The 24,599-nt window shown below is 41.3% G+C and overlaps 4 protein-coding genes across 12 annotated transcripts in view; 2 read left to right on the top strand and 2 right to left on the bottom strand.

Moving 5' to 3' along the window:
* Nucleotides 1–797: 797 nt before the first annotated feature.
* Zw10 (Zeste-white 10) lies at nucleotides 798–4,208 on the bottom strand. The gene is made up of 10 exons (XM_071713597.1): nucleotides 4,071–4,208; nucleotides 3,637–3,839; nucleotides 2,753–3,557; nucleotides 2,526–2,674; nucleotides 2,333–2,436; nucleotides 2,027–2,202; nucleotides 1,733–1,939; nucleotides 1,524–1,661; nucleotides 1,310–1,443; nucleotides 798–1,081 (listed from the first exon to the last, which is right to left on the bottom strand). The coding sequence occupies exons 1-10, from the start codon at nucleotides 4,105–4,107 to the stop codon at nucleotides 869–871; spliced, it is 2,166 nt and encodes a 721-aa protein (XP_071569698.1). The 5' UTR covers nucleotides 4,108–4,208; the 3' UTR covers nucleotides 798–868.
* A 1,087-nt stretch (nucleotides 4,209–5,295) lies between these two features.
* Nucleotides 5,296–7,450, top strand: LOC139776800 (post-GPI attachment to proteins factor 2). Its single transcript, XM_071713748.1, has 4 exons — nucleotides 5,296–5,484; nucleotides 5,814–6,060; nucleotides 6,169–6,381; nucleotides 6,469–7,450. Exons 1-4 carry the CDS (start codon nucleotides 5,296–5,298, stop codon nucleotides 6,594–6,596), a joined length of 777 nt encoding a protein of 258 aa, XP_071569849.1. The 3' UTR covers nucleotides 6,597–7,450.
* On the bottom strand, nucleotides 6,985–11,487 carry L2hgdh (L-2-hydroxyglutarate dehydrogenase). Of its 8 annotated transcripts, none has more exons than XM_071713630.1 (8): nucleotides 11,335–11,487; nucleotides 9,731–9,856; nucleotides 9,074–9,275; nucleotides 8,554–8,766; nucleotides 8,083–8,274; nucleotides 7,730–8,001; nucleotides 7,392–7,571; nucleotides 6,985–7,332 (listed from the first exon to the last, which is right to left on the bottom strand). In XM_071713630.1, the coding sequence occupies exons 2-8, from the start codon at nucleotides 9,811–9,813 to the stop codon at nucleotides 7,137–7,139; spliced, it is 1,338 nt and encodes a 445-aa protein (XP_071569731.1). In that variant the 5' UTR covers nucleotides 9,814–9,856; nucleotides 11,335–11,487; the 3' UTR covers nucleotides 6,985–7,136. The 8 variants fall into 8 exon arrangements, with proteins under 8 accessions (XP_071569731.1, XP_071569738.1, XP_071569757.1 ...); XM_071713637.1 differs by having other exon boundaries at nucleotides 9,731–9,872; nucleotides 11,231–11,409; XM_071713656.1 differs by having other exon boundaries at nucleotides 9,074–9,269; nucleotides 11,231–11,409.
* A 6,090-nt stretch (nucleotides 11,488–17,577) lies between these two features.
* The window catches only part of Trim9 (E3 ubiquitin-protein ligase Trim9), a 98,054-nt gene continuing 91,032 nt past the window's right edge, over nucleotides 17,578–24,599 (top strand). For both annotated transcript variants that reach the window (XM_071713586.1, XM_071713577.1), the window contains exons 1-2: nucleotides 17,578–19,179; nucleotides 22,509–22,784. In XM_071713586.1, coding sequence (XP_071569687.1) covers nucleotides 18,691–19,179; nucleotides 22,509–22,784 — 765 coding nt within the window. In that variant the 5' untranslated portion in view covers nucleotides 17,578–18,690. The remainder of the gene's footprint in view (nucleotides 19,180–22,508; nucleotides 22,785–24,599) is intronic.

The following is a 24,599-nucleotide window of genomic DNA, read 5'->3' as shown; positions in this document are numbered from 1 at the left end:
TTGGTTACTCGGAATTTCTTGGTACTAACTTACAGGCCATTTTCCGTATTATAGTAGATACGTTACTCTTTTACGTAATGTTGTGTTTGCGCAACGTTCTTCGTGCATTTTAATACTTCAATCGTATTCTTGAAGTCGGTTAAAAAGAGAATTTCTCGCTTTAATCCCGACATAAAATTCGGACATTCGGATAAGTTCACTATAAGTTGAAAGCATTCACGTAAGTATCTCAATAAAAAAAGAAATTAATTTATCATATTAAATAGTAGAATTAGATAATTACTTAACATTGAAAATTAAAGACTTTGGTGAGTTCTTATACGGTTTTTATAAATCAGAAATTAATCTTGTTAAATTGTAAGAGATATTTTGGAGAGACATTCGCACTTTGACATTTTGATTTTCGATGTTAAGAGAAAGTATCTTGATGCTTAATTCTTCAATTAATTTCCTCTATTAAAAACCAATTAATTAATATTTATAAAAAACTTGATTATTTATTATTATGTTTAGAACTTTATTAATATGCTTTAATTTTAATTCCCAAATAATTTTATTAATACTTCAAATTTTTTACATAATCATTATTTCATTTATAATATTGAAATAACTGATTAAAACATGAAATTTTTTATGTTATCTATATATATGTATATATCGGCAAACGAAAGCATAGTATTATATCTTTTTTTTTTATACATTTATTTCTTCGTACAAAAGTATATAAAATTATGTTGCTATCTTCTCTTTAGAAGTTGTCTTGGGCTAACTTGTATATTCAACTTTAATATGGGATGTACATGTGTGATACAAACTTAATTATTTATTCGTTATTCTTTATATATTTGAAATATTTGATTTCACATTTTTATCGTATAGAAGCTAAAAGATTAGATCTTCTGTCCGTATTCTGGAATATTGCCCGGATCAGTTGTTTGACTTGTGGAGCGGTGAATTCCTGTGCTAATGGGCCTTTCCCACTTCCCCATCTAACTTCAATTTCTTTCAGTGATGCACCAAGTAACTTGATCAGTTCCAAAAATTTCCCCCATTTACGTACATGCTGCTGAATCTGTTGATCCTATAAAGTGAAAATGCCAATTAATATACATCTGCTTCATTAAACGGAATAATATTCTTATGGCTTAACTTTTACAGGAACCAGTTGGAACGCTACTATCACGAACAACTATACGATATCGAATGTATGACATTAAATGCAATAAAAATTTATGTCATATTAAATTTCTCGTATATGTATTTGTACTTTATCTTTTTGTGTATTATGTCTTTCGTATTATATACTTACAGGAAATATCTGCGGCGTTCGTTTCACCACCATATTAAATAGAATTACCAGTTCTGTCGCGACATCAATTGGAATATCTTCCGCAGATATGACTTTCGTCACCAAATCGTCAATCATGGAATTTGTTATACATCCTAAGATGTAAAAAAAAATTAGAAACGTATTAAAATATAACGATGAGGTGAACAAAAATCTCAAGGATAAAAAGACTAACCAACGGCTTTACAGTAGATATTTATAGGCAATACATCCAGCCAAACAGTCTTTAATAATTCCAATTGTCTGATGCATTGTCTTAATGCACGTTCGGTGCTAGGATCTAGCTGAGGCGCTTGGCTTAATCCTGAGAAACCTAATTGTAAACATAAACATTTTAGCTAAATTTACTTCACTTTTTTCGTAGCTAATGAGTAAATTATAAACCTGAATTCTTGATGATGTCGAAAATAATATTTCTTTGATATCTCATATGATCCAGGAAGCATTGCGATCCAACGTCTCTGAGTATCATGACCTGATCCGCGAATGTCAAGTTTAATCTTTGTACAATTTTTGAGAATCTGTCTCTGTATCCGTGCGCCAGTGTAAGCAAGTGGTGGGCGAGATACATACAGTTATTGTGAAACAGAGCTAAACATAATAGTGATAATAATTTATGTAACATTCATTTTATTCGTGTTAGAATTAGTTTTCACTTTTATCACGTATTATTCTTACCAACTTGCTGCGGTATTGTTTCCAAGAACTTTTTATGATGTTCGGGCACTAAACCAGCGTACATTTCGAATACATTTCTACATGTGTAAAATAATCTAACAGCGCAAGCATCCGAACTATCGCAAGCCTCATCCAATATTGTTCTTGCTAGTTCTAGCGTTTCTTGTGCATTTTTGCTAAAATTCAATTGATATAATATTTATATTTAGCATCACAGAATTATATATGATACTAGGGAAAAGTTAGAATCTGAATTCTCATAAATTCGTACGTACTGAATTAATTATTATTAATCAAATAATATACCTTATTTGACATTTAGGTAGATGAAATGACATATCGCTTAACTTCTTTTCAATGGATAATTCGCAATCGTTCTCGAACGCTTTATTTATAAGTTTGGGCGGTTCCTACAGCAGAACAGAATAATTGAAAATTAAACGGTCTATTATAGCTCTACGTATCTATTGTCTTAATATAACAATAGTTGAATGCATACCTGCGGCTCGTATCGAACGGAATCGTGCAGATCTTTCCTCATTATATTTCTAGCTTTGGCTAATAAATCCTGACATATTCTATTGATAAAGAGTTTGTCAATATTATTCGTATATTCTGATAAGAAGAGTTGGTCCTCGGAAAGGAATCCTGAAAATTTTTCATCGTTTAGATGATGCGTACTGTAAGATAAATATTTTTATCTCACGAATTATTAGACGTAAGTACCGATTACTACCAAGTAGTTTTGAAATTCGTTAATTGTCTCGACCACAGGCTCGAAGTTCTTCAGATCCGCGTTAGAAGTCGGGATGGTGTGAGAGATACAGTCTGCTATCAAAGGACGCGACAATTGTTCCAGTAGATGCGGTTGCAATTTTCTCAGAAAGGTCTCGTCATCCGCGATTATCAGATTTAAATGTTGATGGAGAAACTTGAAGAGTAGCTTCAAGTTGTACAGTACACCTTTGTAACATGGCATCTTTTTCCTCTCCAGTATCTCGACGGTAAACACTCTCTCCTTAACGACATACACCGAGCAGTGATCATAAATGATGGGTTTGATTATATGATCCATCAGTTTTGTGGAAAATATTTCCAATTCATTTTCGAGATGATCCATAATATGCAATCCTTGCATTAATTCCCGTATGTCGTCATATTCGGTTTTAATGGTGACCGAGGTGACCGTTTTGCCCTCCTTCTCATCGTTGCTCCAGCAGATTCGATCGCGCAAGAGGCCAGAGGCTTCCATCAAGCACGAGCGAGAGAGATTGCAGTATTCGTCCCTGATCGCCGCATATATTTCGAGATCGTGCAGGAGGCTATGAGGATTTTCCAACAGAGATTGCATTTGCTGCAGAGTCTTGGCAGTCTCGACGTATTGCTTTTCCTCTTGGGTCTTTTTTATAGATTTTATGCACTTGTGTAGGCTTATCAGTTGTTGGGATAGTTGCAGGCTGATATTGGACTCCTTTAACGCCTGGGAGAGTGCCTTCAACTCCTTTGTCGACCCGGACAACTCGATTTTGATCTGTATAACAAATGCAAATAATATATTACGAAACATACGTTTTATCATATTTAGAGTGAAAGATGCTAGTGCAACGTACTTGATCATTTATTCTGCTCTGCAAAATACCTATTTCCTCCAGCAGCTGCTCCGTCTTTTTAACCAGGTGTATATCTCTCGTCAACTTTGCATTGAACTCGACATAATTGTCATCCATGAAGTCTTTAACTTCATATTCCAATTTCGTTATTTCCTTTTGTATTTCGGCAATGTTTTTGTGGAGATTCACCTTCTCAAGCTTACCTGCGCGATAAAAGAAACGTTGCTCGTATCTTTTGTTATAAATTTTATTTCATTTATAAATTTCAATCGTTATAAATTTCATGTACAATTAATCCTAACACATTGTCTACAAAAAGGCTACAATTTCTCGCTAACCGAAAGTCTGTTTTAGATTTATAGGAGAACATGGAATTGCATTCAGTATCGACGACTGTCCACAATTGTTCGAACGTGGCAGTTTGTAAATATTACCTGCCGTGGCCAGTACATCCGCTACAAACGAAGTCATGTTGTAGAGAGACCTGGTGCAGAATGAGGCTGAAATTTAGGCGTCCGTCTCTTCGGTCAATCGCTCGAGCGATTAAACACTTAAAAATGCGTTTAACACTACTCCGAAACTCCGAATCAATGATTATAACCTTAACCGGTCGTGCGTCCTGCCAGCTTTTGCGGGAAATCTCCTGCGATCGTAGTCGCCAATTTACAATCTTATCGATTTTGTTCAGCGCAAATCGACTCGAGAAAATCAAAGCGTTTGACATGTACGACGGTACTGGACAGCGACCATATTTTTAAGCAAATCTGCCGGTTATTACGCTTCGCAAATATATGACGCGACAAGTCGACTTGTTTCATCCGCGTGCCGCGGTATTTGCCACGGTAAAGCAAATGAAACACATCCAAGCCTGAAATGAAATAAAGGGAGGTGTATATAAAAAATTAACGGCAAACTTTTATGTCATTCGTGCAAGCGTCACGATTTTCGTGTCTTTTACGCCTGAAAACGAGATGGGAATATAATTGAGAATTGCAGAGGGAAGGAAGAAAGATGAGAAAGTGCAAAAGGTACAGCAACGAAGAACGAGTTTCCAGACAACACAATGTCCAAAATCGGAATATTAGACGTTTTTTAGACATCATATCATAAAATGTCTTAAAGATGTCTTTAAGACGTCTTTTGTCCCGATTTTGGACATTCGTGCTGTCTGGGTTGGCTAATGATAACAAATGACATCATTCCTTGAACTCGAACTTTCAGATGGCGCAAGGTGCGAATTAATTAGCCTAGAAGAGTTCGACATTCGACAGTTCTCGGCTCGGATCGATTACCTAGTGGACCTAACCTCAACGATGTTGGTCCGCTGGTCCGCTTGCCGGCGGACCAGTCTCGCGAGCTCGCGTCGATCGTCGATCGTTCCCCGCGGCCGGGACGCGAGTCGCGCGGCCGCGTCGTCGTCGCGTCCAGGAAAATCCGGAAGAAACCCAGTCGGAGGCTCGCACGCACCGGCACCGGCCGAGATTTTCAATTGGCGCATTAACCTCGTCCCGATGTCACGCACGTTATTAATGATATTGTGCCAATTACCGTAGCGTACAAGGCACCTATACCTCCTCACCCGAGGAACTTGAAAAAACCCCCCTCACGCACGTTATGACGTAGACGGTAGGGGATACCGCAATCGGGGAGTCTACTACCATGAGCAAGCTTAGATTAGGGTCAGAGTACATCCCGCTGACGGAGGGCGACATGTCGAAGGTCCGCCTCGTCGTGCCGTTCTCCCGAGTGGCGTGGTTCACCGTGTTCCTGCCCTTCCTGGCGTTCGTCTTTTGCGTCGCCTGGTCGGTCCTCTACAACTTCGAGCACTCCACCTCCACTCATTGCCAGGTACGATTGTTAATCAGCCGCGCAGCGAGATAACGACGGCTGTTTTAATGTTCTTCCTATGGAAATCGGAGCTAGAGTATCTTACGTAACTCTCTGAACGAACGGCGGCGCTTATGATAGGTTTCTAGAGGAGTGCCTTTTAAAAAGATTCAATTACGTGATTCAGCACGTTTTTCGAAATAAACGTTTCTTATGTATAAGTGAAAAGTTGTTATAAAGCTTGTGACAGCTTTGTAAATTATGAAGTATAACTTTATACAAATTTATAAAGTTTTGTATAAGCTCATGGAAAATACAACTTTGTTTTTTCTTTCATGCAATATTTCTAGGTATACAATTTTTTACCATCTATCTCGGCGGCCATAGGTCACTATAGGCCTCAGAGAGATGTCTGGAAGACTGCTATAGCACTGCAAGCGATAGTGAGAACCTTGGTGTTTACGCTGTATTATCGTCACTACAAGGAGCATGTTTACAAATGGGCGCAATATCTAAGTAATATCGCGCTCGTTATGTACGCCATTGAAAATACTTCTCTGGTGACGCTGAGCTTTTGGACTTCCGACGAGAATTACGGTATGCAAACGCATGCGTCTGAGAATTTGCATAAATATGCGTATGAATATTTAGGCGTAGCGCGTGATACGGTATGATTAATGTGCTTATGTGTTGCTTTTCTTACAGCATTCCATAAGATGTCTTTCATAACTTTTTTGATGACGTCGTTTATACACATGTTCTTAGCGTATTATATTATGAAGAGCTGCCTGAATATTGCAAAAGGCTTGAACGATGCTTCCTTGAAGTGGAAACGGAGATCAATGATGTTAAATGTGTTATCTATACTAATAGCATGTTACTTCTTTTATAGGCATAATAAATACTGCGAACCTTTAGGTAAGATATTAATCGACACTCTTATTATTATACGTAGCTGGCTTTTTTAGTTTCTGTTATCTTAGGGAACCAAATATATAATTTCAGTGTATTCAATGTTCGCCTTGAGCGAATACGGAGTTGTGCTCTCAAACATGGGATATCATCTAACCGCCGCATTGGATTTTGCTACTACGCATCTTATGCTATCAGGAAACAGACTAAGAATTATCTAAAAATTTTTTTAATCACTTTTACATAAGCATATGTGATAATTGTTACATATATTTCAACTTTATTGTATATTACTGTACATATTATTCGTATCTGAAATCTTTGTGTATTATATCCGCGTATTAGAAAATAATTTATTAGATAGTTTATACAAAAATATAATTTGTAGCTTTTAGGAAGCATGAACGCATTACACAGATATTAATGCCAGATATATTTATCAATATTTGTAGCAGAGCACATTTTTTAAGGCACTTTAATTAATGCTAAAAAGTTAGAAGAGCATAGAATTTTGTATATAATGATCTTTTTTGCTATTATCTTATCACAAGTTGTTTCTTAAATATTTACTGCTATAACGACTAAAACATTAATGTATAAAAAAAAAGGTATAATATACAGATATATATTTTTCGAGATAATTGCTTAATACAAAATTATATGACACGTAGAAAGTCTCTTTGGGAATCTTCTTTTTAAATGCTTATTCTGTTTCGCATTTCACATTTGTGCGATTAGACAATTATGTACATCAACATACATTAAAATTTGAATTCGCGGTCGAGTTTGTCGGCGATAAATTTCGCTATCGCCATAGAACTAGTTGCAGCTGGCGATGGCGCGTTCCGGCAGTGTAATACTCTGCTTCCGATCGTACCAGTGCCTCCGTCGAAAACAAAATCGTCGACTAGCTTGCCGTCTTTGTCCAGTGCCTGTGCTCTTACGCCCGCCGGTCCTCTGTTAACGATTACGAAAGAGAATCTTACGAAAATAAACACAGCGTAAAAAATACTGACCTTTTCACATCTCTGTATGTAACTTCGGGAATAAATTTCTGAAGGTCCTTCACAGCCAACGGATAGAAGATTGATTTTATCATCTCCATGCAACCTGGTATGAAGTATCGGAAGCATAGTTTGTATAAACCAGGGAATTTTGCCATCTCTATGCAGTCTCTTACGTTTATATCAAACCAACTGGAAGAGAATCGATTTTAACGTCGTAAAATCTGTGTCTTCTAAATATTTTCGTGACTATATAAATAATAGACATGTATTTAGATCTCTTGCGATACTTGCAAATGTTATTCAATCGTGTAGATTTAAGTAAATAATATTTTTGTAATAATCAATACCTATAGCCTTCTCTAGCGAACGCGAGAACAGCGTTAGGACCCAACCAGATATCGCCGTTCACTCTCGGTGTGAAGTGCACGCCCAGGAATGGGAATCTGGGATCGGGCACCGGATACACATTGGTCGTGCAGAGATGCCGTTTGTTGTCGTTTAACAGAAGGTACTCGCCGCGAAACGGTACTATTCGCGGACTTAAATCGCAGCCCGTCATCACCGCCAGCCGATCTGAGTGCAGACCAGCGCACGTCAGCACGTATTTCGTTGGTATGCACTTCAAGAAAAAAAAGCCAAAATATTAGATAATTAACGCGACAGTACGTAATAAGATACGGTTTATGTAGGAAGATCGTACTTTGTTTTTCGATTGAACGGATATGGGAGCTAGTTGACTCTTCCCTTTCGATTCCGCCATCTCCGTGAATCCGATTACTTCGAAATTGAGAAAAATTTCGCCTCCCATCTTTTGAAAGTCTTCGGCAAAAGATTTACACACAACCGCCCAATCCACTATACCAGTCCACGGTGACCATATAGCCTTTTCTCCCTAAAAATAAGATAATTCAATTATTCGCTTTTAATTATCGCACTTTTTATACACAGCTATAGATTCTTCATATGTAACGTATTAAAAATAAAATTAAAATATAAAAGACGATAGCACATAAATTAAATTTTTATTTAAAAAGATATTTATCTCGATATATATCCGATAGGAAGAATTTGTCTGATTAAAACTTGATTTAGTAATTTTTTAACACATCAATATCGCGAATTTTTCCATGCAATTCAACACGATTATTCTTTTCTGTTTATACTTTTATACCTTGCATTTGGGTTCGTATTTCGAAATGCAGTCTTTCTCAACAATCTGTAAATCGGGCACTTTGTTTTTCGTTCCTCTATCGAAGAGATCGTCTATCCTCTTGACTTGAGTCGGATTCTGGGCGACAATCAGCTTGCCGACCTTCTTATGAGGTATGTTATTCTTGCAAAAGTACTCGTACGATAGCTTCAGGCCTTCTACACAAAGTTTCGCCTGCAAACAATTCTCGCCGTCAGATCACGGACGTTTTAACACTCTAATCATGCAATGTAAACGAAAACCAATCCTGAAAATGTTGCGAGGATAATTAATTTCTTATGCAAGTTAATATAAAACAATGTTTTTGTTATTTCTGGACCCAATGCTGAATGTATTGTTTCTTGCATCGAAAGGACCGATCGGTTTATATCCCGTGGCGAATGAAAATCATCATTAACTGTCTTCACGTCTTACTATTAATCTTATCACAGGTCTTATCAAAATAACTGCGTGAAGAAGTTACACGTTCATTTCAGTTTACCTTCATGCTTCCAGGGGTGTAATAAATGCCGGCGTGCACCACGCCACTGTTGTGGCCTGTTTGATGCCTAGCCAGAGCGTTCTCCTTCTCCACAATGGCCATTTTCATGTTCGGATGCCGCATGATCATCTCGCGAGCGGTCGCGCAGCCGACGATTCCACCACCCACGATCACTAGGTCGTACGTGGTGCATGTGCTGAAACTTTCGTTCACCTGAATCGTACCCATCGATTGCATCGCTTGCGGATAGCGATAGAAATAATAAACGGAAATAAGAGATTGAAGAAGAGACACTTCCTCAGCGAACGTTATGGGAAATTTCACGGGACACGGGGGATTCCCACAACGAGAAATTCTGCGCGCGACAGGGATGCGTAATCCGCACGTGTGCAGATATACACGGCCGTCAAACTTCGTCCGCGTTGAGTAACAGCTGCAGCTTCGCGAAGTACGTGAGATGTTTATTAATCCGCGGCTAAAGAGCTTATTATCAGGCGTTCGCCTACGCCGCAGGTTTGGACAAGAACTTAACAGTTCTGCGTTGGATTAAATGGCGCTGGTTATTAAATGCTGTCATCGCGCGGCACTTTAGGGGACGATGAGTTACGTTATTCGGGATTTCACGGTGTAATTCTTATAATACAAGAAGATCGATACCTTGCCGTGGACCGATAACGAGATAAATAATTCAGCTGCGGCGCAACCCTCTTGGTCAGCGACGTTATCACGTTCGTTCTCATCACGTCGAATTCGTCGTCACCTCAGATTTGGACCGCGCGCTTTCTACACAGAAGCATCACTATATAGAGATTAAGCAATTGGTTTTCCCACATCGACATAAAGTCAGATTAATCGCGCATTTAAAATGTGGGTGTCATTTCAATCTCGACGATTAACGTCCAATTTCACAATCTTGCTCTCTCTCTCTCTTTCTCTCTTTCGTTTTTTCTCCACGACGATTTGTCGGCGACGCGATAATCCAATTCTCGATAAATCGAAATTCTCGCACGATCCGCAAAAGGATTAATTACAGAATTGCATAGTCATCATACTTTATAAAGAAGGCATTACAAAGTTAATTACGTGTTTAAGTGACTTTTTTTAGTTCCATAAGAATACACTCAAAGAAGCGCTCGATTTAAAGAGATTTTCAAAATTATTCTCTTTTCTATTTTCTTAACTACTTCGTTCATTCATACGTCGATCAAAATTGATGCACGATTATTGCATGCTTTACGATGTATGCATTGTATGCATTGTATGCAATGTTGTATTTTATACAAATGCAACACAGAAGATAGAAGGGAGAGGGAATAATTTAAAAAATCTGCATACATTGTAAAGCAATAATCGTGCGCCATAAAGTTATAATTTTGGAGCGAGTTTATTATCTCAAAATAATGTACTCCGAGAGAGGCATTCGATGTAAAGAAAGATTCTCGAATGATTTCTCCCTCCCCCCATCCCTCTTCATAAACTACTTTATTCATTAACACGTGGATCAGGCGAGCCGGTACAGCGTGATACAAATGCGACATGCATCGTGCGGCAAAAATCGTGCACTATGCACTATAAAATATAGAATATAGTTTTGGAGCGAGTTTATTATTCCCCAAAGTGATCCAAGAGGCACTTGATGTAGAGAAAGATTCTCGAATTATTTCTCCCTCCCATTCCTCTTCATAAACTATTTTAAATTGATTGATTCATTCACTCATTCACATGTGGAGTGACGTGGACCAGACGAGTCGGTATAATATAGCGCGATACAAATGCGACATGCATCGTGCGGCAATAATTGTGCACTAAAAAAGTTAATTTTGGAGCAAGTTTCTTATCCCAAAGTGATAGCTAGGCTCCAAGAAGCACTCGATGTAAAGAAAGGGTGTCGAATTATGCCTTCCCCGTCTTCACACACCATATATTTTATTCCACACGTTGATCACGTGACTCGATTGCGTAACACAAATGCAACAGTACAGAGTCTATATTTGTAATGATCACAGCTAATAATTTACAGATTTACGCGCTTGCACGCACCGTCAAAGTCAGAGTCTAAAACTCAGGGAAGGCACGTTATCAGCGTTATCACGAACGTATCGAGAGAGAGAGAGAGAGAGGGGGGGGGGGGGAGAGAGAGAGAGAGGCCTGAATTACTGGAGAACGTTCAGGACACTCGACTTCAGGTCATGCCGCGGTGTTATTTTTGGAGCACAATGCAAAATTATCACGAGGGCCATCGTCGAGGTGTTATCACGTACTCCGGACGACACGAACGCGAAAGCGCGTGATCCGCGCACCTCGTGACGCGTCTCCGTCACGTGTCGTCAGCAGCTGCTGTGAGCGCGGAACGATATTTTTCGCTGCGGTAAAACATATCGCAGTGACGGCGACAGACCGGGACTCCGGGCGAACAATCGATCAATAATTAATCGGCAATTAGTAATCACGAAACGGGAGTTCACTGCCCGTCCTCGTCGGGGAGTCGCCGCCCCGATTATTATAATCATAAAAGTACAATCATTTCCCGATTAATGATTGACCCTTTTAATCATGATCAATGATTATTTTAGCTTTCGTCGCTTTCATTATTCACAAAGCTGGTGATCATCGATTACTGAATAATTATTAATTATTGTTTTATGCACTCCTTCCCTGTCTTTCTCGATAGCTCTTTTTCTTTCTCTGATATTTTATTTTTATTATACTTAGGTATAAACACGAATATTTAGGGATATTTTGGGGGATGAGAAAACATATTTCATATTTATCGAATTGATTTACTTTTATAAACTATTTTCTCGACGAAGATAGCTTAGATTGAGTTTAATATTAATTTGAGGTAGACGAGCCTGGAGCTCACGAGAGCCACGCTCGATTTTTAGAACCGACGATAAAGTCGGCGTTCGGCAAGTGGTGCCCTCTACGCGGCGACTCGGAGCAACGTTTCGGCCGACGGAATTTTCAAATACGTGTAATCTTTCCGTCGATTCGCGCCGCGTTCGCGTGAAGTGCACATTTATCCGCATGAATAAACGCGCGTTTGTTACTTCGCTCGTACTTCTCTCGTACATACGTTCGTTGTGTAGCGCGGATGCGCAGTTAAGGATAAACGGCCAAGTCGGAGCTGGAGGGTATGTAAGTCTCTCGCAATTTCTCTGCGCGTTCTTCTAAGGTCGTTTCTCTTAGCCGTATAACCTCCCTCACCTCTAGTAATAGTCTTTTCCCTCTCGAACTAGATTACGCGCGCGCGTTTCTCCCGTTTTGCATGTGGAAGAGATAAAAAATATGCGGCTGAAAGGAACAGTTCTCTGGTAGAACAAAAAGTCATAATGAAATCAAAATGATGGTAAAAAGACCAAAAATCGTCATTTTGACTTTATTGTGACTTGCCGTTCTACCTGGGTTCCGACATTAATGTATAATAGCCGCAACCGCACAAAATACCACAAAATCGATCATTCTAATTATAATAATATTACACTGAGAAAAGTTTTATTTTAGTTGTACCATCAACATCAAGACGTATACAAAAATGCATTCTGGTCATACCAGAATTTTTGATTATTGTGATTGAATTTCTGGTTTCGATATTCTGATTTTAATTTTGATATTTTACAGCTAGAATATTTAATAGACTTAATTATAAGTATCTGATTCGTACCTTTTTCTGGTTGAATCTACCATCAGATTTATAGTTTATACAATTAAACCTTTTTTATTTACTCAATTTGAGTCACTTTATATTTTATTTCTGTAGGTTGCCACTGCTCCCATTCAATATGTCGTTAACTTTAACTAAAACAATGTTAATTTAACTAAACCAATGGAGTTGAAATAATATACTGTTTTGTATTAAAATAACAAATTTCGATACGCATGGTAGTTAAAAATAACAAAATGTTATTTAATTCGAGATATATTGGTTTAAATTTCATCCTTTAATATTTAAGTGTTAAGTGAAGTTATTCTTGCCGCGATAAGATAATTAAGCAACCGTAGATTCTCGAGACATAAATCGGCCCGTAGCTTTCAGATTGGCCTCTTCGCGATAAATAAAGAGAGTAAATTAGATATTCGAGGTGAAACCTATAATACTCGCAGTCGGCTGGCCGTTAATGTTCGCTATCTTAAATTCGATAATTTCATATCGCGATGATGAAATCTCAAAATAGGCGTCTAGACTTTAGATAGAAGGCAATAGTCGCGCGCGAGTTTGCCGTCAAATAGCAGCTGCGTTAAATACCTACTTACAATTAGAGACGAGAGAACACGGGGCATTGGAAATATCGCGTACCGGCGGCGAGTGATCGAGGCCGCGACGGTTTCGAAACGGCTTTTTTTCCCCAGGTGACAAATGACCGTGTCCGCGTCAATCGTTTCCTTCGGCAAACATCGCGCTTACGCGACAGCGTGAAAATTAATTAACGCACGCTAATATAACGCACACTAATTAATTAACGCACTCTAATAGCGCGTTAGTGCGTCATCGACGGCATTTTCCTCCTTCGCACACACGTCCCCGTAGCATTCTGCGATATAAATGCCAATATTAACGAAATTATATTTTAAAGTTCTTGAAATTCTTGAAAAATTATATTCTAGAAAAATTATATTCGTTATAAAGTAACATTGCGATATATCCGGCACTACGAGCTTCTCTACGTGCCGCAATTTACATTTTCTATATAACGTATAGTATAGAAAAACTCTTACTTTCAAATTGCAGTGTTTAAAATGAGTGTGTTAGGTGATAAATAAATTAAAGAATTTGATAAGTACTAATAATAAAATTATATGCGGATTAATCTATATTAATTATTAACATTTGTATGATTATTAATTTCATATCAATTAATGTATTTATAATTATATTATTTATACCAAATAATATGTAATTTTATAACCAAAAGCCTTTATTTTCCAATATGATACAACCTTAGCACATACCGTTTCTTCTCTATTTTCTATTCTTTCTAATAATCTTCTTTTCTTTCTAAGTCTTCTTCACATATCTTTCGCCTATTACGCTTACATTTTATTGGAATTACAAAATACAAAATTTCCTTATATTATATTAATATTTATGAATATAATTATATTAATGATATGTATCTCTCCGCACAGAAAAAAAGAAATGTATATGCGCAAGAATATATAATCTTGAAATGAGATTATATTGCGTTAAACTAGAAAAACTTGCTTGAATGAAGTCACTTATATATAGTTAAACGAAGTTTTATATATTCAATGAAGAAAAAAAAAGTTGAAATTCTTATAAGAAGGATTATATGTATATTCTTGCACAGGTATATACAAGTATATTAGTTGATTTGACACTTCTTTTTTTCCGTGCGGAAACTATACTTGAAAGTAAGCCCTCAAATAACATTTCGAGTAAAAAAAACTGGTTTGCTGCAGGTCCAACTATTTTCTACTGTTATATCCTGAAGATCGTGATTAAGAAATACTTATTCTGTACTTCTTACTAACAAGTCAATGATGTCTTTTTAATGGCACATGGACCGCGAAGTTCAGCCTGACCTCGTAACATATGACTTGTTGTTACACGTGGTATATCGAGAAAGAAACGAAAGACGACGACTACGACGTTGACGACGACAACGACACGGTAGATATTGTTTCGCTGAGGTTTCTCGCGGTGATAAATGACCGTGTCCACGTTTCTCAGTTCCTCGTTGCACGAGGATGTATGAACGCGTACGAAGTCGGACGGTCGAATGGTCGAAGAGTAATTGGCAGTTACGCAGCGGACGTAATCCAATTTATCATTTGGCGAAGGAAACGGGGTAATATCTCCGCGGGAGATAACGTGGGACGCGCATTATATGCTTAACTGCGAAAGGAGTACGCGCGGCAAAAATTTCCCCAGTCGCCATAGTTCGATATTTAACCCTCCGTTTGTATACGTGGGTCTACGGCGTCCGAGACAAAATAATAATCTGCCCGTAACTGTCAGGCCGGTTCTACATTAATGGTATCGTAGAGTCGTAAGGCGTAACTCGTAAGAAATTGACCAATCACAGTTGATTATTCTCCTCAAATTCTGTAATTGATCAATTTCTTTTACGAGTTACGACTTACGACGCTATATACGATACGACTAATGTAAAACCGGCCTAAAACTTGCAAGCCTGCCAGAAAATATTAAATAAACACGATGTTTATCAAAATGGCTATAAAATCGTCAATGAAGACAGACGTGTAAATTTTTTCAGATTTTTTAAATACTTTAAAGTAGGGAAAAATAGCGTCAAATGTAGCAGACCCACGTATACACTCCAAGGATGCAAATAAAAAACATATACAGACGGAGAGTTAAAGTCACACGTGCCATATATATACGTCCGTAACGTTTCGCCACGCGATACACAGCTCGGCTCGCTCGATTCGAAAAAAGTCCCTCGGTTTAGTCTCGCGAGGTTATTAATAACGGCCAAATAGTTTCATTAAGGAAAAATCGATTATACACGAGTTATATCTAGAAATGATCTGCAGACCCCGAACACGCGCGACAGGAGTGAACAAGCCGCGCGCACAAAGCTAGGCCGTTATTTGTATCGCGCGCATTAATATTTCATCGTTCTAAATGCAACTCGTGCGCGAGCGCTTTCTAAGCAACGCCCTTAATCTCGTCATCCATAATCCCGTACGCTCGTAGTATCAGGAGCATTATTTTCAAGGCAGGCACGCCCGCGCGCGTGGTCGAGCGGAGATATAAATAAACGATCGCTTAATAGCGCTGGCACGGTGCCCGGTAAACAATTTCGATGCCGCGGTGATCCGTGGTGCGGTTCCGCGATATTAGCGGTAAGTTTCGTTATCCCCGTTTCGCGGATGGGCCCGCGGGAGGGAGGGAGGGGCGAGGACTGCATTACGCGAGCGAAGCTTACGTATAGAATTACGGCAGAATTTCACGAAAGTTCACCTTCTCCCCCACCGGGGTCGTTCACCCTGAATCGCGAACGAGCGCGAATCCGACAGTTTGATTAAGAAAGAGAAGTTTCGGCGGCCGAGAGGAACCGAGCGTATTAAACGCGCGGCCGGCTGTGCCGCATGTGCAATGCGGATCGTGTCGCACCTGGCTGCGGTATTATATCGAATCTAGGAGAGCTGCTAGGATCCCTGCCCATTCCAACCCTCTGCCCATTGTGCCGTTCCCCTCCCCCCTCCCCCCACCCCCTGGAGAACCGGAATTCTCTCACGCATCTCGCGCGTCGCGGCGAAGAGCGAAGAGCCTGGCTTGTCTTTTCGTTTTATTATCTCGTACGTCGGAGCGAGATACCTCCCTGTCGTGCGGTCTGTCGAGACGGTATTGTCGCGAAGTTACTCGCGGCTTGCGAGAACTTATCGCCGACATATCCCGCAAGTGCTTCGTCCTCGCTAAGACGATTAATTTCTGCGGAAACGCTTCTTCGTTGAAGCGAGGATGTCTTAACTTTTATTCAAATAACCGTTTTCTTCTTCCCGTCGAAGGAAACGACGGTTTCCCTCGTAACGGTTATTCGCAATCTAAACTTTTCGTAATTAGATATTGAAATACTTTAAAGATAGATAAGATAAAGATCAATAAGAAGTACAATCGCTCAACTTTCTCTCCCATGGAAGCAAGTACACGTATAAAATGATTACAAATATAAAATATATTACGGTATTGATTGTAGATATAAATGGTTCCGAGTATTTATAAATTTATTTTAAACGGAGCCTACGTGCTCGATTCTCGAATGGCCTCGATATATGTGCCTCATGTAGGCGCGTCCCTGAAATATGTGCTCAGAGCGTGAAACCGGTTCCATATGGCGAGTAATTTCACAATAATACAGTTGTGCGAAAATAAGACTTGCGTTAGGAAGAAACGGAGTCTCGTTGGGGATGAAAGCGAAATGGAAATCATTTAGAAAATAGACTGTGTTTGAAAACGCCTTTTAGAAACTGCATTATTTATATATTCACAATTATATTCAGAAAAAATTTATATATACACACATATGATATACATACTTATATCTGATTATATTCTATATAATCTAATTTTCCTTTCTGTTGAAAAATGCTCCGAGTGCCAATAACCGATAACTACAATTGGTTACACTATAATTGCTCATAGACGTTAAAAGTACATTTATAAAGTACAAAATAAGCCCGTAAAATATCTCCCCTTTTACACACGAGTACATTGCTCGAAGAAAACGTACATTTCTTCGAGCATCTATTTCTCACTCGGCTTTTTTCGCCAAGTCTCCGTAGATTCAGTCTTGGACTCCCGGAGTCTTCGATTTTGATTTATGTAAAACGAACGGAGGTCTGTTAAATGGTTTGCAAGATACGAAAAAGATGCAGCGAGAGAGAGAGAGGGAGAGAGAGAGAGGCTGAAACAAGTTTGGGAACCTCTATTGGCCATCGCGCGCGAGGTCTCGCCGTTCCCCCGTGCGATCACGCTCCTGAGTGTGCGTGGCCGCGGTGCGCGACGGTTCTTTGACTCTGTGCCGGGAGTCAGTCAACCCGGTGACGGCTTGCAGGCTGCGTGCTGGTTTCCGCCAAGCGTGCTCCTCTCGGCGCTCACGATCTCGAGAGTCGCGTCCGCGTGTGTACGTGTGCAAAACCGTCAGATATATATCTATATCAACGTGCGTACTGTGATCTGAGCCGACGATCGACTCGACAATCAGTGGATTTTTCGGGAGTCTTCGCACGCGTTTTCTCTCACGTGCGACGGGGAAGAGCGCGCTCGCTTCGAAAATGCGAAAAGCCCGCGATGCGCGCGGTCGACAGGTGACACGTTCTCGCTGAAAAGAATTAAGTTTACGTTCCGCTCGTCGGCTTCGTCCCGAAGCGCATTCCGCCTCGAAACGCGATGCATCGCCAACGAGCGCGCCGGTGAGCGAAGCGAGGGATTTTTCTTCGGCCCGATCGATCGGATCGTCGCGCGTGTTCCGCGATCGTGGGATTCCGTGGGAATGTGGGAACCGCTTGTGGCACTGACGATGAAACGAGGAACCGCGTGCGATCTCTGAGCCGAGATCGATCCAGCGATTACGATCGACAGATTGAGTTCCTTCTCGGTGTACCATCACGCGTGCTCCGGAGTCTTTCCTATTCTTTCCACGTCGTTTGGGAGCAAAGGCCCGTCGATTTATGTTCCGTAACAGCCGCTTTTAAAGAGGATCTACAGGATCGCTCGGTTATTGGGTTTGCCTATAGAAACGCCCGACCTTCGACTCCGGAAGCGTCACAGTTTACGAGGAACGTTTTCCGATAGAAACCCGTTTCCTCGAAGAAACCCTCGAGTGCCATTCTTTGCGGCGGAAGGATCAGAATAGTCGGCAGGAAAGTGCACCGACGGATCTCGAGTACTCCTATCGTTCCCTGGATCGTTTCTGCGCGCCGATCCGGTGAAAGGAGATCGACGGAGACCTTCGCGGCGCCGCGTCGCATCGCCACGTCGCTCGCGCCATCCTGAGGAAGGAATCCTGCAGACGCGAATCCTGCAGAGGCGATCCGAGCTGCCGCGGCAGCTCGAGAAGATCCACGAGGAACTCTCCACGGACTCCAGGACGATCGCCATCAGACGACGTACCGCCGGCGCATCCGCGATGGAGGACGAGCTACGGTGCCCCAACTGCAAGGAGCTGTTCGTGGAGCCGGTGCTGCTGCCCTGCTGGCACGCGCTCTGCCTGGCCTGCGCGGTAAATCTGCAGGCGCCGCCGGACTCGCCGCCGGAGTCCACCGCCGACTCCGCCAACGCGCCCGGCTCCGATCAGGAGGCCGACAAGCTGTCGATCCTGTCGGAGACCGACTCCGGCGTGGTCTGCAGCAGCACGTCCACCAGCTCGCGGCCGGGCAGCTACGTCGGCACCCCGGGGAACGGCGGTTTCCCGCCGTCCGGCGGTACCCTCTGCCTGTCGTGCCCGGTATGCCAGAAGACCGTCTACTTCGACGAGGGCGGCGCCCACAATCTGCCCAAGTACCGTGCGATGCAGCACATCGTCGACAAGTTCCAGGAGTCGCGGAACTCGCGGCTGCAGTGCCAGATGTGCGAGGGGGAGCCGCGCGACGCGACCGTCGCGTGCGAGCAGTGCGAGGTTAGCGCGACGCCTGATATTGTATAAACGGGGGATGTACATAGTCGGGGATGCAGTCCCGTTGATGAACGGGATTGCGAGAGGAATGGTACACGGATGTAAGGCGGAACAGCAGGTTGTCGCACCGGAAACATCATTTTCCCCGGAACGCGTCGGATTAGCGTGAAAGATTTGACGACTAAATAGAGTCCAATGAGAGTTTGTAATAGCCGAAAGTAGCGACAAGACGTATGAAAAAAAAGTAAATAGTCACTCGAATTAAGACGGAGGAGTGACTGTTAAAATAATAAACTGAGGTCAGGCTCGTGTTTTCAAGGCAAAATAGAAAAGAACAATAAACAGTTCGGGATATTAGCTTAAATTATAATTTATTGTCAATTAGACAAATTATTCGGAACGTTTCGGACTTCGCTGAGTCCTTCTGCAGCCGATATGAAATTACAAAAATAAATAAAATATTATTATGCAGGGAATCATATCATAATTAGCAAAAGTTAAAGTATATATACGTGAGTTAGATAAAAAATGAAAATTGCGATATAAAAGACTGAACTGAATCGAGCTACAGATAGTCTGTCAAGGGGCCAATAATTGTTAATATTGATTTAATCTTTCGCTTGCCAACGCGTGTATGTTTAATCGGGAACTTTGTAGGAATGGCAGAATAAAGTTTTAAATAAAAATTCCATTAGAGCTGCTCGTTAATTATGACAACATTGTTTTATTTTATCTTGAACGGACAAGCCATAAATTTCGACAGTATGTCATCATTATTAAGTTATTCCTATTTAATTTGTCTGGAAATTTTTGAAGATGTTTTTATGCCGCAGCTAAAGAGTTAAACGTTTTCTTATAGCAAGTCCTATTAATACTTCAAAGTTAAGCAATCAAAGCGTTGAGAAACTCGTCGAAGTTTTACGATAGCTAAATTAAAAAGAGTTCGTAGTAACTAAATAGTCTGCTTCATGTAAATGCGTAATTTGATATGATCGATTTATGGAGAAGACACGATAATTTCATCTCCTGCTCGGCAATCCTTTTTTTTCTCGTCTTCGTGTTTCCACGAGTTTTCTCTTGCAGTTCCACGAATGTGTACACGTGTATAGAAATGTATGTGCACCCTGTAAAAGAAGCCAAACAGAAGATCACGTAGTGTAATATCCGTGCGAGCTTTTCATTATTTTCATCTTTCCGCTCTTTCGGCTCTATAGAAAGTTCTCCTCTCCTCAGCCAGAGACAGGAAAGAAAGAAAGAAAGAAGTGTCTGATGAGACACTCATCCAGCTTTGCTTAAAAATATATTCCGCAAAAATCATCCGGTCTGAATAAGTCGAGAAATAGTCAGAACTTCGGAAATTGGTATTTTTAATTAAAACCCGAAACACAAAAAAAGCATAGATCGAGAGTCAGCGTTTCTTACAATTATCGTGTTTATCTAGCACACTCGATATAGAACGAGCGCGACGTTATTTCCGCCGATAATGCCTAATCCGTCGTCTTTTTCTTCCTCGATATTTCTACCCCGAAGCTTTGATTCGATCGTTCTCTCTATGAAAACTTTTGCCGCGCCGTGCCGTACAGATCGACAAAGTTCCCAAGGCTACCATTCTTAACGACCGCGGCATCAGCCGTGTTTATTTCTCTTGTGTGCTTTCCTCATCCAGAGGCTCGTTAACTCCCCCTCGTTCTTCCTCGAAGTCCACTTCATAACTTTTCTCTTCGCGTTATAAGCGCACTAGAGTCGCTCTCGGCTACAAGAGCCCCGCCGTCTATATCTTTATCGGCATTAATATCGAGCGAGTCGTGGGCGTGTCGTGTCTGAAAGACAGAAATTTCGCTGGTCGAAATCAAGTACGAAGGACAAATCCCGTACGAGAGAGGCGCAACAAATTTGTTCATTTAACTCCCGCGACTGCACAGATGTTCTCTGTTAATTTCGCGTCGAACAGATGTGTCAAACATCACGGTTTGTTTATGAGAAGAGGTATTTCTATCTTATTTTTAGCCTCTCTGGATAAAATGCAATAAAATGCAATGTTGTTTCGAATACCAATTAAATTATCCCAATTAAAAATTTTGATTAATTACATGTTGCATATTTTTGATTGTTTTATAATTTATCGGTATTTGAGGACAATATGTATATAGATTTACTTAACATTTTTTGAAAAAAGTAAAGAGAAAACCAGAAAAATATTTGAAAACGAAAGAAGCACATGAAAATTACCGTGATGTGAGCTTTATTTTTTCGCCGCTGGAGTGTTTAAATAGCTCCAAGCGTTCGTTCTCGGGTTAAATATATATCTTTCGAAATTTATCGTCACGATAAATCTTTTCTGCTTCTTTTATAAAGTCTAAAAATTTGAACATTTTTTTTACTATAATATAATTTTGGAATAAATTTTCTTAGTTTTGAGGAACGATATTTTTTTGACAATTGTCAGTTCCGGCATCGCGCGACATGTTTGCACGATATATTCGCGCAAATCGTCGCCACGTTGCATTCATACTCTCACAAAGAGAGCGATTTTATATTGTTCGGCCGTTCTGTTTGAAAAGATCGAGTTACCGCGCTTCGGAGTGCCGCGTCGCATGAAATATCTCGTTGCGCGACAACGTTGTACGCCAATCGCACACACCCTCGTCTCGCCTCCTCCTCTTGCTCGCTTTCCTCCGAAGTGTTAAATTTCATTTTCGGCCCTCTCGTGGCGGTCCCTCCGGTATACCGCGTTGCGAGACAAGTGGCGGATATTTTTTCTGTGATTTTACACTCGCGCGTCCACGCCGCGCCGGTCGCAACTCCTCGTTGCGCGCGTGGAAAAAAAAAGAGAGAATCGATGGCGCCTGCAATTTCATTCGTTGCCGGCAACATTTCCGCGCGCGACGACAATACCTCGGCTATCGATAATCGAAATGATATTATTTCCGAGAAGGAAATACCGAGCGAACGCGGAATATTTGATGGCGCTCAACAATATCGCAAAAATTCCTTCCAGAAGAGAAATAATGATTCTTAAAATTAATGATTATTGGCGAGTTCAGTCTACAATTACGTTAGTATAATTTCGGTAAAGATAGAACGTATTTTTGATGTTTGACATAACTAAGAAAATTTTATCGACGCATACATCTGCGCGCATTTATTATTTAATAAAAATATGGTAAAGAAAAACAAAGGAAAAAATATTGCGGCAATTCTTTTTCTGTAGACATTCGGTTAGATATTATGAAATCGGTGTGTTGAAAGTGGACATAAGCGCGTTCCCTCTCGTATTTTAATATTTCTTTATAGTATTTCGCAAATTCGAAACTCGACGATTCTTCTTTCAGGTTTTATACTGCGATGCCTGTAGGGAGTCTTGCCATCCGAAGAGGGGCCCATTGGCGACCCATAACCTGGGACCACCGAGAGGCAGCTGGCAATCAAGCGGGAGCAAGGGATCTCGGCCCGAGGGCACGCCGATCTGCAACGATCACAATGGCGAAGCGGTGACCCTCTACTGCGCCCTTTGCAAAATCGCGATATGCGCCCTGTGTCTTCGCGATCGTCATGCCGCGCATCCTCACGACGTTCTGCCGTTGGCCGCCGCCTGCAAAGCGCAAAAGGTGAGTAAACGATCTTCAACATTTTCACCAATGCCATTTTCAACGCGCGTGATATTTATATTATCACAATTAACGCACGGAAAGCGATAAAGTCGATCGAAAATCAGACCAGTATCAGATCAAAAGAGGTTTTTTTTTTATATATGAATATATGAAGACTATAGGAATAAGAGAAAAAGAATGCAAAAAATCGTAATACACAAAGATAATTCGGATTATTTACTGTTAGATCCACTGTCAATAATCATGCTTTGCAACACGCGATAGTGCCGAAATTGAAACCTCGCGCGGTTAACGTCGGCTATCGTGTCCGGGTGGTTGCAGAGTGGACAGTGGAGACCAGGAGGGATATAGATTTTATATATACTAAAGAATGACGTTGTGCCCGGCGGAATACGCGGCGCGATAATATATGTATATTTGATGATGAACTCCGGCGCGTAATTTATGTGCCTAGCCGCACGGGCAAAATCCGAAAATAATGGATGATGCGGTGCCAAGCCCGTTAACACGACCAATAATTGAGTTTCAATCTACCCCGCTCGTACGTATATACGCTATACGCAATTCGACGTGCTTGGAAACGCGTAGTTTTGCGCCCGTTTTCTCCCCGTTGTTCTCCTATCGCATTTTGCACGCCGCGGGATCTCGCGTTTCTATATGTGCGAGTCATTAGCGGGATCGGCGATGAAAAATACATTGCCGTTCTGTTAATCAATCATGCGTACTATTTACGCGTATTTGCGCGTCTCTCGTTGAAATTGGAGCATAATTAAATACGCGTAAAACATATCACGTAATTGATCGCAATCAGGCGTTAATATAATTGCGCGTCTCTCGTATTTCTATCTCGTTCCATATCGTTATCGTTCGCGATATCGTCAGTAAGAATACCTACATCCATTTTATCGGGAACGTATATTTCATAACGCGACAATAGATACGACTTTCCGACGTCGCGTCGCGTTAACGCAGGTACTATCGCACTTTTCATACTTCAAAGCGCCACCGAGCGTTATCGTATTCCTCGGTTGTCGTCGCCGCGAGATAACACCCGCGCAAATTGCGTACCGACTGATACCGACGGCGAAATTGCGGCGGCGCGGCGACGGTCTCGCGACGATATATCGCCTTTGAACGCGGTTTTCGTCCGCATTCTCCATTCTCCCTGGGAATACAACGGACGGGACGCGTACACCGGACAGCGTGGCGCAACGACACGATACTCGGGGATCGACAGCTGGTTTCGATATCGCGTGTCCCGCGTGGATGTGCCACGCCAACCCACGAACCCACCTCCAACCTCCAACCCCCTTCTCGGCGCGCTACATACGTTGCTCCCGTCGCGTTTCGCTTTCCAGGCCGCCACGCCGCGCCGGTCGGTCTGGACGCCGACACCTGGTCACTTTCTGACATATGGAGCCCGCTCGCTCGCTCGCCGCGTTGGTCCCATCATCCGCTGGGAATCACTTCCTCCGCGATTAATCTGATAAATTGCCCGCACGGCCCAGTCAAAACCGCCTGACTCCAGCAATTCCGTAATTGATTGCCGTCGGACAGGCGGGCGGCGCGCGGCGCGTGGACGATCGCTTTTGTTTGCACTCGCCACCCATTATATCTCGAGACGGCACCAGCCGATATAGTTGACCTCGGTGTTAAGATCGATAGCGTTCGTGCCACGAGCTGTCAAGAAAATCGCCAAGAAAATCATGCTACGATATGCCCTCCTAATCGTCGACATCCGCGGCTGTGGCGTATGCCGATCACCTCTGGCGAATCGATCGCGGATGATTCAACGAGAATGGCGAATCGCTT

This window comes from Temnothorax nylanderi, unplaced genomic scaffold, assembly GCF_030848795.1.
Source record: "Temnothorax nylanderi isolate EJ_2023f unplaced genomic scaffold, tnyl_v1.0 TNYL_tig0005_pilon, whole genome shotgun sequence".
NCBI lineage: Eukaryota > Metazoa > Arthropoda > Insecta > Hymenoptera > Formicidae > Temnothorax > Temnothorax nylanderi.
This window is presented reverse-complemented; position numbering and strand designations above follow the sequence as displayed.

Excerpts from the sequence above, each read along its gene's own strand:
- Zw10 (XM_071713597.1), bottom strand. The coding sequence starts at position 4,107 with ATGACTTCGTTTGTAGCGGATGTACTGGCCACGGCAG. Across the intron at positions 1,662-1,732 it reads CGACATCATCAAGAATTCAG|GTTTCTCAGGATTAAGCCAA; the intron begins GTTTATAATTTA and ends GTTTACAATTAG. Across the intron at positions 1,444-1,523 it reads TATCTACTGTAAAGCCGTTG|GATGTATAACAAATTCCATG; the intron begins GTTAGTCTTTTT and ends TTTACATCTTAG.
- LOC139776800 (XM_071713748.1), top strand. The coding sequence starts at position 5,296 with ATGAGCAAGCTTAGATTAGGGTCAGAGTACATCCCGCTGACGGAGGGC. Across the intron at positions 5,485-5,813 it reads CCACCTCCACTCATTGCCAG|GTATACAATTTTTTACCATC; the intron begins GTACGATTGTTA and ends CAATATTTCTAG. Across the intron at positions 6,382-6,468 it reads TAAATACTGCGAACCTTTAG|TGTATTCAATGTTCGCCTTG; the intron begins GTAAGATATTAA and ends ATATAATTTCAG.
- L2hgdh (XM_071713630.1), bottom strand. The coding sequence starts at position 9,813 with ATGAGAACGAACGTGATAACGTCGCTGACCAAGAGGGTTGCGCCGCAG. Across the intron at positions 8,767-9,073 it reads ACACCCCTGGAAGCATGAAG|GCGAAACTTTGTGTAGAAGG; the intron begins GTAAACTGAAAT and ends AATTGTTTGCAG. Across the intron at positions 7,572-7,729 it reads TTCGCTAGAGAAGGCTATAG|TTGGTTTGATATAAACGTAA; the intron begins GTATTGATTATT and ends ATTCTCTTCCAG.